General features: G+C 40.4%; 1 protein-coding gene across 1 annotated transcript in view; it reads left to right on the top strand.

Moving 5' to 3' along the window:
- The window catches only part of ATP6AP1 (ATPase H+ transporting accessory protein 1), a 59,743-nt gene that overhangs the window by 15,707 nt on the left and 29,308 nt on the right, over nt 1-14,728 (top strand). The window contains exons 5-6 of the mRNA XM_009935195.2: nt 1,002-1,045; nt 5,689-5,774. Coding sequence (XP_009933497.1) covers nt 1,002-1,045; nt 5,689-5,774 — 130 coding nt within the window. The remainder of the gene's footprint in view (nt 1-1,001; nt 1,046-5,688; nt 5,775-14,728) is intronic.

The raw sequence follows: 14,728 nt of genomic DNA, 5'->3' as shown, positions 1-14,728 counted from the left end.
AGTGGAATCTTACAGGATTAGCAAAGTTATTGTTCTTGCAAGGGTGAATTTAGTGTTTTTTAAAGCCCCCTGATAAGCTTACCAGGTGTAACAGATTAATTATGTTGAGAAAGTCAGTCAGGCATTCCTATTTTGTCTGCCTCATTATACGAGAACAAAGGGACAACTAATAAAACTAAATGACAACACACTTTTAGCAGAAAGGCTGAATTATTTTATGCAACACATGATTAACCTGCAGAATTAATAGCTAGAAGGCATTCCAGGGGTCAATAAACTGGCAGGATAAACAAGCCAGCAAATAAACACACAGAAAAACCTGTAGTTAATATGAATAAAGAGACTGGTTGTCATCACTCTAGAAGGAAGAGGAGGGCTATAATTCTTCATGTTTCCAGGCCTATGACAACTGTGATCTAACGAAGGTAGAGAGAGAGACTGTCTTCAGGTGAATGTACATTTAGAAAATGTAAGGTGTGGGTGTATTGAGACCCTCTGCTCAGCTGTTCCTGCTCTTTCCTCTTCCTAGCCTGTTACTTGGGCATTTGTACATGTTGGTATACAGTGCATGTATCACTGGGTCCTAAGGAAGTGCAATTATAGCTATTGTGTCACTGCACAAAAAAAGATGTGATACCCATTTTAAGGATCTCATGTACAAATGTTAGACTAGGGGTGAACACCAAATGAAAAGAAAGCTGCGCAGAGATTGGTCAAAAATTGGTCATCATTCTGTGATTCTGTGAAAATAACATCAGTAGTCTGCCTTCTCTGCAGCTAAGGAAGATTGAGGGGTTTGAGGAGTCAGCTGAAGATGTGGTCCTTGTACTGTTACAGAAGCTTTGCAGAAGAAAAGGGTCATAAGGAGGAGATGAGAGAATGATGGAGAGACTGATGCTGACAGTAATCCTTTTAGCAGTCAGTATCTTTGTACATTTCTGGTTCACATTGTTCTTGCCTAGAAAAGATTTTTAATTCTTCTTCTCCCACTCTTTTTGTAGTGGCTTAAATGAGATTTCCACCCTGGAAACAATTGCTGAAAATGGTAAGCAATACGACCAAGATATAACTAATATGTCATCTTTTAAATCTGTGTTTTCATTTTAGCAGATTGTATTCTCTAGTTCCTGGGTTTCGCTGTAACACTACTATTTAAAGGTTTTCTTTCCTCCTGTCTACGGTACTTATAAGCAGTCAATTATCATAGCGTTGAAGTATTGAGTGTCTGATTCAAAATCCACCTAAAAGGGTACAGCTCTGTGACCTGAAATGTAATGGTAATTCACCTCTGCTTCAGGCATGGGCCTTTGCTCATGCTCTGAGATCCTCCCACTTCAGAGTACGAACTCTGCATCTCCGTGCAGCTCAGACCACCTCCTTGGATGTCACCTCGCACACCAGCAGCTGGAGGTATCAGGCTCATCCGGCAATTCCAAGGTCTTGGTCTCCTCAAAGGGTATCAGAAAGAATAGCAAATGGTTTTCTAATCTTTGTAAAATAATACTGATGCCCTTCATAGTCTTTGATTTTAGTCTTCTATTGGTTTTGCGGATATTAAAGACTACTCGTAAAGTTGAATCTCTCCATATAACACTAAAACAAAACTTTTCTTGCCTAGCCTCTGGCTGAAAAAGAGGTGCCATACACCAAAGAGGCACTGAGAGGCATCTGGGTTTTTTGCAGGGCTTTCGCTTACTATGCTAAATTAGAGATCAAGTTATAAAGTCTGCGCATCACTGTAGTGGTAGTTTCAGGGATGTGCATTGCAGTAGTGTAGTGTAGCATAGTGTAATGGGCTAGTAATTAAAGAGTGTCCTTAATGCCTATGACTGTTTCTGCGCAGAGCTAGGGGTGGAAAATCAGAAACAGATTTGAAAATCAGGGGAAAATACCTTAATACTGAAATCAGTGGTGTGTCCTTTTCTCTTTGTTTTGCACTACTCCAAAGTGAGTGTGGTTTTTAAACTCAAATAAGCAGCTGTATTTCCATCTCTGAATTGCATAGTTGTTGTTTAGTTCTCTTTTCTTGTCCCCAGAGCACATTAGATAGCAAAAGCCTTGGCTTAATATTGGCCTTGGATAAATATTAGCTTTTCCTTATTGGACGTTCCTTTCATCAGCTGCACAAACTCAGGAATAAGCTTCCCAAACCCTGTCTCAGGCCACTTTGTTTTGGAACAACAAAGTTAATGGGCGACCTGCGGGATGATGGAGGAGCAGGCTATACCAGCTTTCTGGTTAGTGTCAACTGGCTGTTATCAGGAAAAAGATGTGTGGATCAGGGAAGATGTGCCACTTTTATGGCCAAGTGCAAAATCTACATTTAGTATTCTGCATCTCAGTTGTGCTCTAGAAAAGTAGGAGTGTGGGGTGAATCCTCACCATCTGGTTTATTTGCCAAAGCAGCCACTCTATGCATTGCTGAATAAAAACTGGAAATAACATCAGCAGAAAGTTTTAATTCAAATGAAAGTTACTGAACCACAGTTCCTTAAAATTATCCCACTGAAGGTCTGTGCAGCACTTGGAAGAGGGTCAAGAGAGTGTCGGAAGAAAGTCATTCTGAAAGTAGTAGATAAGTGTCCCAAACACATTCTTGCAAGTCGTGCAGTGTCCCAAACACAGTCTTCCAAGTCATGCAGTGTCCCAGACACAGTCTTCCAAGTCATGCAGTCTGGGCTCCAGCAGATCTAGGTGTCCAGGTACCACTTGCAGCACAGCCACAGTCATTTGCCAAATATTGCTGTCAGGACACCCTTCAAGGTCAAAACTGCTTGCAAAGTCATGGGTTACTGGTGTTGCAGAGTGACTGCTACAAGATCCTACCTGGGTAAGCCACAAAAATTACTGTTTGTCACATACCTGCAACGTGACAAGAGAACAGTTAACCCATAAACATTGCTTGTAATTCTGTATCAACAGTAAACCATGGAAAATCACTGCAGACCTACCGTAGTAGGCTGCCTCGAAGTTCATGAAGCCTCTTTACGTTTGTCACAGCAACTCCTCTCCTTTCTGTTGTAGAGGGTTTTAAAATCTGATGTAATAAAATGTCAGAGAAGTCTCCCCTGCTGTTTTACTCGCTGCAGATAGGAAGCTCTGTAAGACGGAACAAATGCGCTCGGATTCTGCCCAAGGGAAATGTGCTGTTCTGAAATATCTAGAAGCTGGAGTAAGCAGAGGTTTTTAGCACTTCATTAAAATGAGGCTCATTACAAAATCCAAACTGGAATTCAGAATCTAAATCTGCTCAAGTTGCAGGGGATTCAGACTTAGTTTTCTTTATACTTATTCTCAGTATTTCTTCTTTCTTTTTTTTTGCATGAGGGAGAGCTTGACTTTATTACTCAGTTTTTCCCAGTTTCCTAAACGTTCCTCTGCTCAGAAGAAGGTGGCATTCTGACATGTCAGTCTTACCTGCTGGATCCAGCATACCTCAAATACAAGGACAAAGCTGCCTATGACTCCATCTGCATGAGATGGGGCTCTTTAATTGCTATTGCATGTATTCCTTTTTCCACTCTGATTCTCAGTGCATTCCTCTTTCCGCTCTTTCTCTTCTCTAGTATTTTTCCTCCTCTCATCTTGCTCTTTTCTGTTCTTTTTCTCTTGTTCGTTGTTTATATTCTTCCTTTCTTTTCACTTTTTTCCTTCCAGAACATTTCCTCTCAGTTCATTTCTTCCCTCCCTTCCATCCATGTGCAAAATCACACAGAGAAATTACGGTAGATTAGAAATTAATAATAGCACTAATCCTGCAGTCTTTGGTGAATTTCAAGGGATGTGTCTTCAATGAGTTAGAAAAGTGTAATCCTTCCACCGGGACATAGATGCAGGCAGTTATGCTAATTAGAAGGTGTTATCCTACACCAAATATTTTATATTCATAGATCTATGTAGTGTTTCCTTGATCCATGCTATCTAAAATAATAAAAAACCCACTTCTGTAGAAGCACTCTAAAATCCCTCAAACATCAATATCACCATCTGGAGATGCCTCTTGTTCCATTAAAGAAAGAGCCTGGGATGACTAATATTCCCATGTAGCCAAGTAATTTAGGTCCTTTAAAATATGGTGGACAATCTGGGCCCTTTTCCTTGGAGAATTTGCAAATACTTCATAAGCAAGGTAGAGTTTTGATCACAAGCAAAGATATGTATCAACTCTGTTGTCAGAAAGGGGTTCACAGCAGCTTCTCTGAATGAAGACATTGCCTCTAGAAGCTTCCCAAAGGCAAGAGTTATAGATGTTACTGGTAACTATAGTTACACATAGCTCCTTACTGAGGTGAAATGCAAATAACATGTTATTTCAGAAAGCAATTGGTTGCTTTAATGAAAGAAAAAACAAAGACAATGCATTTTTCTAGGTATCATTTTTTCTTCTGCAAATTTCAGCTGAGGCTCCCAATGTAATTGCACCAGTAGTACATCAGTGGTTGTTTTTCTGAGTAAATTTTTTTCTTATAGTAGATCCTTTTACCAATAATTTTTTAGAAGGAAAATTTACCTAGCTGTAATTCTTCACTGGTACGAGGATATCAGTTTGTTTAAAACCCTACAGAAAAACATATACTTGAATTTTTACAAAAGCTAAACATTTTACTCAGACAGGAGAGCATAGTTACTGTAAATAGAAGAGGTTAAAAATGATAATAGTATAAGCTCTACTTCCACTACATGAAAATGAAATAAAATTTCTGCAAAGCATAACCTCAAAATCTAAGAAGCCTGCATATACAGACTATGAGATGTCCATTCACCAGACTGGTACATGGATGAGAACGGGGAATGCACTGAAACAGTAAATCCGAGTCTGCTTGCTCATTTCTCTATCAGTCCCAATTACAACACTACTAATGGTTCTTGATTCACAACTATTATGCTCCTTATCATAAGCAGATGTCACTATTTCTGCGTACAGCTTGAAAACATTTATCAGCTGTAAGTATTTGTCACAACTGCCTGTGGTTTCAGAACTAAAGGAGGATCTTCTGTAGAGGCGTCTTTGGACCTCTTTGAAAGGTCCTCCCTTCCTTACTTGGCTTTTCCTTCCTTTTTCAGAAGTATTCCACCATATTATTCCTTTGGCCTCCACTGCAGTCAACAGCAAAACTTTCCATATCCTGCTGAAGTTGCAGAATCAGACTTTAAATCTACTGAATCACAAAACAGCATTGCTGCCAATATTATGCACGTCATGCCCCAGACTGAGCACTAAGTTTTGGGTATTGTTTCTCAGGGATTGGTTCTGTGTACATTGTAATTCAGATAATAATACTACTTTAGCTTTATTATTTATTTATTAACTGGTCACTTGACTAGCAGTATATGCATCCTGCTCTCTTCTCTTAAGCAATTTCTTCTGTTCTTGCTTTTAATTGCCCAAAGTACAGCCTTTCAGGTATTGTTTCTAGTGTTTGCTTTTCAGTTTTGAAGTCACCCATTTTTCTGAACAGTTGTGATGTACTTGTTTTGTATTGTCTCACTGAAATTGTGCGTTTTTCAAGACACCGAACATGTCTTATCCCATTTGTACCAACTGACGTATAAATGGTACATGCATCTAAATCGCTTAAATAAACTAAATAATCTTAAACATCTAGCTCATTACTTCTCCAACTACTGTAGGATTTTAGCTTTTGCAGCTTACAGACTTTGTTAAATTATACATGTTTCTATTTGTAGACAAAATAATTGGGAGATTGACCATGGATCTGCAGGAGCGAGGGATTCATTTTTCAGTAATTTATACTGCAGTGAGACCTTCAAGGGTGAGTAATCTTCCGTACTTAGAACTGTCAGAGTTTTGGCATCTAACAACTTAATGTTTACAGAGGAATGCTGTGGATGATTTTCAAGATTACACAAGCAAGCAATCTGTATTATATGAGGTTTTGACCAGAAATGATTGTATGAATTTTCATGTCTGATGGCTGTATCATAGAACTATTGAAGTTTTAGTATTCTAGGAGACCATAAATCTGCTGTTGTCTTTAGAACTTATTATTTTTAAGGACTTTAATTTTAGATTTTTTTTCCATTTAATGATTTTATAGTAAGTTCCATGTGGAATGTTATCAAGCTTGCTAGTGTGGCTGGTAAGTAAAGACAGAGTGTTGGTAATTAATGGAAGGCTACTGATATATCCATTTTTAAATTAACTGGTTTCATTCCTTTTAGTCAATAGTTGGTATTTACAACTGGAAGGTAAAATTTTCACCCTTGCTGATAAGCCAGAACATCATTTATAGATCACATCACATTATGTTAGCAGTAAGTAGCAAAGCAGAATATTTATTTACACAGTTACCCGTTTTGTATGACACACAGGTTGTAATCAAGAAATATTCAAATTTTAATTTTAGTGCAATTAAATGGAAGACAGTCATGCCTTGAGGAAAACAGAATACAGTTCCCACTGAGAGGCATATGAGGGATGGGCTGTACCCTAAAAATGAGCACATTTGAAAGAAACATATCTATCTGTTCCAGTGGTAATACATCTGAGCTCCTAATATGATGTTTAGTTTAGTTTGAATTTTAATTCAAACTCAAGATAATGTCATTTGACAATACAGAAGATAAAATTTCCTTGGTTTAAGCTACAGGAAAGCCATTAGTGGCATTGTTGAGATCTGCTGTGGGCACTGCAGACAAGATCTTGAGAAGCTGGAGGATTTTCAGGAGGGAACACTATGAAATATTCACAACTGTTCTTAACACAAGAACAAACCCTAGAAAACCTGTTTTAAAGGGACATGGAGTGAAGTGCCTTTAGATTATCCAAAAGAAGATTAAGAGGCAATTTGACTGCACTTCATAGCTATCCTTTAAGCCAAAAGTCGGTGAGCCCCCCAAAGGTGTCCTGTGTACAATCAGAAACAATCTGGTTTTTGCAGGGAGGTAGGATCTCGAACCGCTGGCTAGCCAACAAGATCATCAGAACAGTCCCTTCAGACTCTAGGAAAAAGGCCAGTTCTACTGAAGAAAAACAAGAACGTCCTTCAGTAATCCACTCTGTGAAATTCACTTCCAGAGGCTGGGTTTTGAAGACCAGACTTAGAATAGAAAGGCAGAGCAGCATGAGGAAGCAAGATCATACTGATATTTTCTATGGTGTATGTTTTTGTGATAAAGGAGAGGACACAAGTCCAGGACTTTTGATCTGCCTTTTTTCTAAGTATTTTTCTTAACAAAGTTCCAAAGAAAAATATAAATTATTTAGTTATTGTGGCTCTTTACTGTTTGAAATCAAAGGGACATGGGCATTCTTACTGAAAATTGCATTTAGAACAATTGGAATGAAAAATATTTTTAATTAATGAAGGAATTGGTGTCAAGAGAAGGAATTTTTTTAGCAATTTTAAAAGTTTGTTGAATTTTAAATCTATGCATATTTCAACAGGCTTTCTAGATTAAAGTGACTTAGTTTGAGCAACTAGAGTACTTCTAAATAATTAATGTATTTTAAGATGTTCTGCATTTTTAAAAAATAAGGAATTTAAACTTTTCTTAATTCTGTAAATTCAATGCCATATAAACCAGTCTGAAGCATATTTTTTCCCCAAAATAACTTTATTACAGTGCATTCAAGATTGTAAGCTTCTGTACAGAGCTAGAAAAGGCAAAACAGTACCTTTGAGGGTTCATCAGTCTGTACATTTGCATGTAACCTCTTCTTAGTATGTATTGCATATCTTTGGTTGTGTTTGAACTGCGGAAGCTGTGAACTGTTTCATAACTGTAAGCTAAAGGACTAACTCCATTTGCTCAAGCTATAAAGACTATATTCCATCATCTAGAATTTACAGGGTCACTGCTCAGTGATAACCAAAATCACTATATATGAGGAGTAAAAGTCTTTGATCATATGGGAAAAGAATTTACATTACTTAGTACATTTGAAAATCAATAGCAATCATGCAATATGAAAGATTTGCATTTGCTAAGTTGCCTTTTTCTCATTAATGAAGGAAATGAGCTTTAACCATAGAATCATAGAATGCTTTGGGTTGGAAGGGACCTTTAGAGGTCATCTAGCCCAACTCCCCTGCAGTGAGTAGGGACACCTTCCACTAGACCAGGTTGCTCAGAGCGCCGTCCAACCTGGCCTTGAATGTTTCCAGGAATGGGGCCTCCACTACCTCTCTGGGCAACCTGTGCCAGTATTTCAACACCCTCGTGGTAAAAAATGTGTTCCTTATATCTAGCCTAAATCTACCCTCCCTTAGTTTAAAACCATTACTCCTTGTCCTATCGCAACAAGCCCTGCTGAGAATACTTTCCCCATCTTTCCTATAGGCCTGCTTCAGGTACTGGAAGGCTGCTATAAGGTCTCCCCACAGCCTTCTCTTCTCCAGGCTGAACAGCCCCCACTCTCTCAGCCTTTCCTCATAGCAGAGGTGTTCCATCCCTCTGATAATTTTTGTGGCCCTCCTCTGGACCTGCTCCAATAGCTCCATGTCCTTCCTGTGCAGAGGGCTCCAGAGCTGGACACAGGACTCCAGGTGGGGTCTCACCAGAGCAGAGCAGAGGGGCAGAATCACCTCCCTCGACCTGCTGGCCTTGTTTCTCTTGATGCAGCCCAGGATATGGTTGGTCTTCTGGGCTGCGAGCACACATTGGTGGCTCATGTCAAGCTTTTCACCTACCAGTACCCCCAAGTCCTTCTTGACAGGGCTGCTCTCAGTCCCTTTACCCCCCAGCCTGTATTGATAGCGGGGGATTCCCCCAAACCAGGTGCAGGACCTTGCACTTGGCCATGTTGAACTTCATGAGGTTCACACAGGCCCAATTCTCCAGCTTGTCCAGGTCCCTCTGGATGGCATCCCGTCCTTCTGGTGTGTCAACTGCACCACTCAGCTTGGTGTCACCTGCAAACTTGCGGAGAGTGCACTTCATCTTGCTGTCTAAGTCATTGATGAAATTGTTCAACAGCACCGGTCCCAGTACGGACCCCTGAGGGACACCACTTGTCATCGGCATCCATGTGGACATTGAGCCGTTGACCACTACCTTCTGGCTGTGACCTTCCAACCAATTCCTTAGCCACTGAACAGTCCACCCATCAAATCCATATTGCTCCAATTTAGAGAGGATGTTGTGAGGGACTGTGTCAAAGGCTTTACAGAAGTCCAAATAGATCACATCCATGGCTCTCCCCTTGTCCATGGATCTAGTCATGCCATCACAGAAAGCCACTAAGTTGGTCAGGCAGGATGTGCCCTTGGTGAAGCCATGCTGGCTGTCTCGAATCACCTCCCTGTCCTCCATGTGCCTTAGCATAGCTTCTAGAAGGATCTGTTCCATGATCTTCCCAGGCACAGAGGTGAGGCTGACAGGTCGGTAGTTCCCAGGGCCCTCCTTCCTACCCTTTTTAAAAATGGGCACAATATTTCCCTTCCTCCAGTCACCAGGAACTACGCCTGACTTCCATGACCTTTCAAATATGATGGAGGGTGGCTTGGCAATGACATCAGCCAATACCCTTAGGACTCTGGGATGCAGATCTTATGGATGTTCAGATTTCTCAGGTAGTCCCAGACTTGGTCTACCTTTACCATGGGAGGGGCTTTGCCCCTCTGGTCCCCATCTTGCAATCCATCAAATGGGGAGGGTCGAGGAAAGAGTTTGCCAGTGAAGACCAAGGCAAAAATGTTGCTGAGTACCTCAGCCTTCTCCTCATCTGTTGATATGAGATTGCCATTCCTGCTCATCACAGAATGTTCGGGGTTGGAAGGGACCTCTGTGGGTCATCTAGTCCAACCTCCATGTCAAAGCAGGGTCACCTACAGCAGGCTGCACAGGACCTTGTCCAGGCGGGTCTTGAATATCTCCAGAGAAGAAGAATCCACAGCCTCCCTGGGCAGCCTGTTCCAGTGCTCCGTCACCCTCAGAGGGAAGAAGTTCTTCCTCCTGTTCAGCTGGAACTTCCTGTGCTTCAATTTGTGCCCATTGCCCTTTGTCCTGTCGCTGGGTACCACTGAAAAGAGTCTGGCCCTGTCCTCTTGACACCCACCCTTGAGATATTTATAAGCATTTAGAAGGTCCCCTTTCAGCCTTCTCTTCTTCAGGCTGAACAAGCCCAGCTCCCTCAGCCTTTCCTCGTAGGAGAGATGCTCCAGTCCCCTCACCATCCTCGTAGCCCTCCGCTGGACTCTCTCCAGTAGCTCCTCATCTTTCTTGAACTGGGGAGCCCAGAACAGGACAGAGTACTCCAGATGGGGCCTCACTAGGGCAGAGTAGGGGGGGAGGAGAATCTCTCTCGACCTACTGGCCACACTCCTCTTAGTGCACCCCAGGATCCCGTTGGCTTTCTTGGCAGCCAGGGCACACTGCTGGCTCATGGTTAACCCGTCATCCACCTCCTCATCGGGGGGATACGCCTTCTTTAACTTTTCTTTTCTGGCTGACATATCTGTAGAAGCCTTGCTTGTTATTCTTAGCATCCCTTGTCAAGTTCAGCTCCAGCTGTGCTTTGGCCCTCTTGACCTCATCCCTACACAGCCGGGCAGCGTCTCTCTACTCTTCCCAGGATACCTGTTCCTGGTTCCACTGCCTGTGCAGTTCCCTCTTGCCCTTTAGTTTGACCAGCAGGTCTCAACTCAGCCATGCTAGTCTCTTCCCTTCCTTGCCTGACTTCTTACACCTGGGGACTGAGAGCTCCTGAGCTCTATGGAAAGTATCCGTAAAGATCTGTCAGCTCTGCTCTGCTCCCCTGTCCCTGAGGACTGTTTCCCAGGGGGTCCTACTGACCAACTCCTTAAAGAGCTGGAAGTTGTCTTTCCTAAAATTTAGTGTCCTGACTATACTCCTCACCTTTCCCATGTCCCTCAGGAGTGTGAACTCCACCAATGCATGACACTTTAAAAAAAAAGGAATAAAAGCACAGCTCCTTCTAATAAGGTAAATTAATTTTATGCAGTGAAGTTCCCGAAAACTGGGGCTGTGAGATAGTCCTCTTCAGACCGCTCTACCTCCTTACTGTTGGGCAGTTACTGGCTTCATAGTATCATCTTGTTACATTTGCTCATTCTTCCATTGCCTCAAGCAGAGAAACACAAATGTGAGAAATGCATATATTGGAAAAGATTCCAGACTGGTATTGGCTTCAAAGAAAGTGAATTAATGACACGGGAAGCAAAACTCCCCTATGACTGAGTCTCTTTTCTGATTTGATGACAAAGAACTGTTTAGTTTAGTCAATGCAGCCACAGATCCCTTTGGGCTTCCATAGTTATCAGTTAATTACCCCACTGCACAATGGAGATTTATTCAGGCTGGTTCTTGTTCTGTTCCAGTTTCAGCATTTGAAGCTGGAAGACAGAGGTAAGACCCTTAAACAGAGGCTGGTTGGTGAGCTACATGAAATGGTTTCACTAACCAGTTGATGCTTCTTCTGGATATCCCATCATGTCATAAAGGAGATGCCGTCCTCCAACAATGCAGCTGCCATGTCTTGCAACTCTTGTTCTGAAGTGCTTTGCCTTCAAGGTCTGGCTGATTTAGGCTGACACTAAGAGAGAGATTCTGGGCAAGTGAAGCGTGCATGTCTACATCTAAGTCATCAACCAAGGTTGTCTTTACAACCAGACTTTTTAGGGTATAATCCTTCTGACTTATTTTGCAGGGGACTGCTGCAGGATGAGATTAAACTGTCCCTTCATAATCTCCTTTGTCTCCAACAAGCGTAAGGGCAGTCATCATGCTTAGGTCAGATCTCAACCTATATGTTTAGTCAGACAAATCTCACTCAACTTTTCTCATCTTCTTTTCCATTAAAAACCAGAAACTTACCCCAAGAAGAGAGGATTCTCCTGCCAAGACTTTTCTTCTGCTTGAAACACATTCGATAGCTGATTTTTCTTCAGGAGAATCAAACCCCTCTGCAGTCCTTGTTCCACTCTTGCATCAGGAGTTCTCATGAATATATAAATTGTTGTGTTCTTGGGGACTATGGCAAAAGTCACCCCTCTACTTGTGCTTGCTGCAAGTTAGTTTTTTCAGCTTGTGGTTGTATTGCATAATTTCACCTGTGCTGTTGTGATGCATAATTTCACCTGTGCTAACTGGAGAGGTTAAAAAGGCTGCAGTAATTGGAAAATAGATATGCTTGAAATCATAAATCTCATAATTTTTCCAATCTTTCAAATCCTTATGGTGTCCATGTAACATTTTCACAAGTTTGCTCCTGAAACTTCTGCAAGACAGTTTTATAGTTGTTTTGTCAGTTAGACCGAATGCTAAGGGACCACATACTGCCAGAAGGAGAATTATGGCTACGTCCCAGCTGATACTCGTTTTGCTGACTCCACTTTTTACAGATGCATTGTGAAGTGCTGTTTAAATCTTCTCTACGGCCTCCACATTTTCAGAGAACTTCAGCTGCTGTAGGCTTTTGACTGCTGCATTCTACAAGCTGTCTGCTTTAGTTGGCGTTTAAGTGTGTTGAGTCTTTGATTCCACTCAGAGCCAAGCAATATCAGTTATAGGAACTTTATTCAGCTGTAAGTAACATGGGCAGCTGCAGCAGAAGTGATTGAATTTGACTCTCAAAAAGTGTTTTTCGAAGTTATCCTCAGGTGCTATTGACGTGCACCCCAGCTGAAATGAATGGGAAAAGTTTTTATCTTTGATAAGGGCTTGTGCTTGCATTTTCTTTGCTTCTGCCTGGTACCTAATGCATTTTTAAAAATGCGTAACACTTTGCAGTGCTGCATCTTCCACTTAGATCCAGCTCCTCTCTTTTTTGTTGACTGTTCAGATCACTACTCTGAGGAGACTAAACTCTGCAACAGCCACCCCACTGACTTCACAGATTCTGATTAATGGAGTGCTTTTAACCATTTAATATACTCAAACATTATATAATGGAAGCTTTCCTGTGAGCTGAATGTTAAAAAAATTCTTACTATGCCATTTGCAGGAGCTGGGGTTGTAGGGTTAATATCCTCATGCATTCTTGGATATAGGAATTGATTTATTCATTTACTTTTGTATTTTTTACATTTGAAGGAGCAATTATAGTTTGACACAGTATAATAAAGCATCAGCGCTTCCAATCTGAAAGAAGAAACCGCAAGAATTCCTTGTTCTTTAGTCCTCTCCTCTCTCCACTGAAAGAATTCCATAATAATAATAAAAAATAAACTTTAACTTCTAGATGAAGAATATGCACTTAATTATTTCCCAGCTAACTTTTTTTTTTTTTACTTAATAGAGGTAGATTCTTTTTTAAATAATTACAAAAGAACTGCTTAAGGCTGATCAAAGCCAGTTAGTTGTCACTCTAGAGGACAAAAAAATGAACAAACATATAGCCACATTAGCTTGGAAATTGAATGCTAAGGATGTGAGAAATGCTTGTTAGCAATTCTGTATGATTCATTCCATGTGTTAGTGGGGAATTCAGGAAAACAACTGAAAACTAGTGTTTTACCTTTAACTCTAGACTTGGCATTAAGGGTATTAAGATTCACTGACATTGAACATTTTTGAAACTTTAGCTTTCATTTTATATTTATGTTTTTATATATATATGCTTATTGACTTCACTGGGAAACAAAGGGCAGCATGGAACTATTATTCTTATCTGATCAGAACAATTTTTTTATTTTCAGTTGCTAACTAACTTCTTAAGGGATAGATGAAGCCTATACAGGTGTTCCATGTACACCAAATTAGAAAGTTGTATTTATTTTACATTTAAAGCTAAGGATGAGGAAAACTGGGGTGGGATGGTGGAGAAGGACATGGGTGAGGGTGAAGTCTGTCTGAGGAAAATAATAGAAAATGGTGAAATGTAGGTATGAAAATTGAAATGCATACTCTTAAAAATACAGTCATATATAGGCAGAGGTCATAAACATAATAATTCAAAATAAAATTAGGTGCAAGGCTAAAGTAGGATATGAAATGTGTAGCTGTAAACAAGCATAATGACATAGCATGTTAGTAGGCATGCTAAAAACTTTCTGGAAGGAAAATGCCAAGGCAAAAATACATAATGGAGTGACAAAATAGATCTGTGAAGGACTGCTGTTGTATCTTAAAGGAAGTTTAAATATCTTAAAGGAAGTTTAAATTCAAGGAGACAAAGGTAATTATTCTGAGAATTCTAAAGTTATATTTTAGGAACAGTCTTTGAAGACTGAGGCTGAAGATAGCGTCTGAGTGATATGACTTCAGCCTAAAGATTGAAATGATCCATGTATCTGTGATTTGGTGAATTGCCTGGTAAGCTCCACTAATTATGTTGACTGACACAGTTTGTAGATGGAATGTAAACTGTTTAAATGTCACATATTAAATGCTCAAACTATATGTCAAAAATCATTTTTGAAAGACCACTTCTTTCCCCTTATCTACCACCCCACATGGAACATCCCAAACTGTGTCATAATTAAACAACAGAGTGGAAGAGGCAAGGCTATTAAAAGTAATGAATCCATGCTTCAAAAAGCAAAGTCCTGTGTGCATACAGAAAATTAAATGGGCTACAAATTCATGCAATTTTAGTGCAAAATCATATGGCAGACTTAAAGAGATTCAGAGGAATAATGCACAAAAGACCTAAAAACACATTAGACAGGAATTCTTTCAGAGGGCATTGGATCTAATCAAAAAGAGGAACTCAGAAAAATGAGTGACAACACAAAGCCAGATGAGTCTGTGTTGATCATCTCAGTGGTAGAACATAGAGAAGTTCTCACTTCAAAGACATTTT

The sequence above is a fragment of the Opisthocomus hoazin genome, chromosome 8, assembly GCF_030867145.1.
Source record: "Opisthocomus hoazin isolate bOpiHoa1 chromosome 8, bOpiHoa1.hap1, whole genome shotgun sequence".
Taxonomy (NCBI): Eukaryota; Metazoa; Chordata; class Aves; order Opisthocomiformes; family Opisthocomidae; genus Opisthocomus; species Opisthocomus hoazin.
Note: the sequence above shows the minus strand (reverse complement) of the source record. Positions and strands in the feature narration are given on the sequence as shown.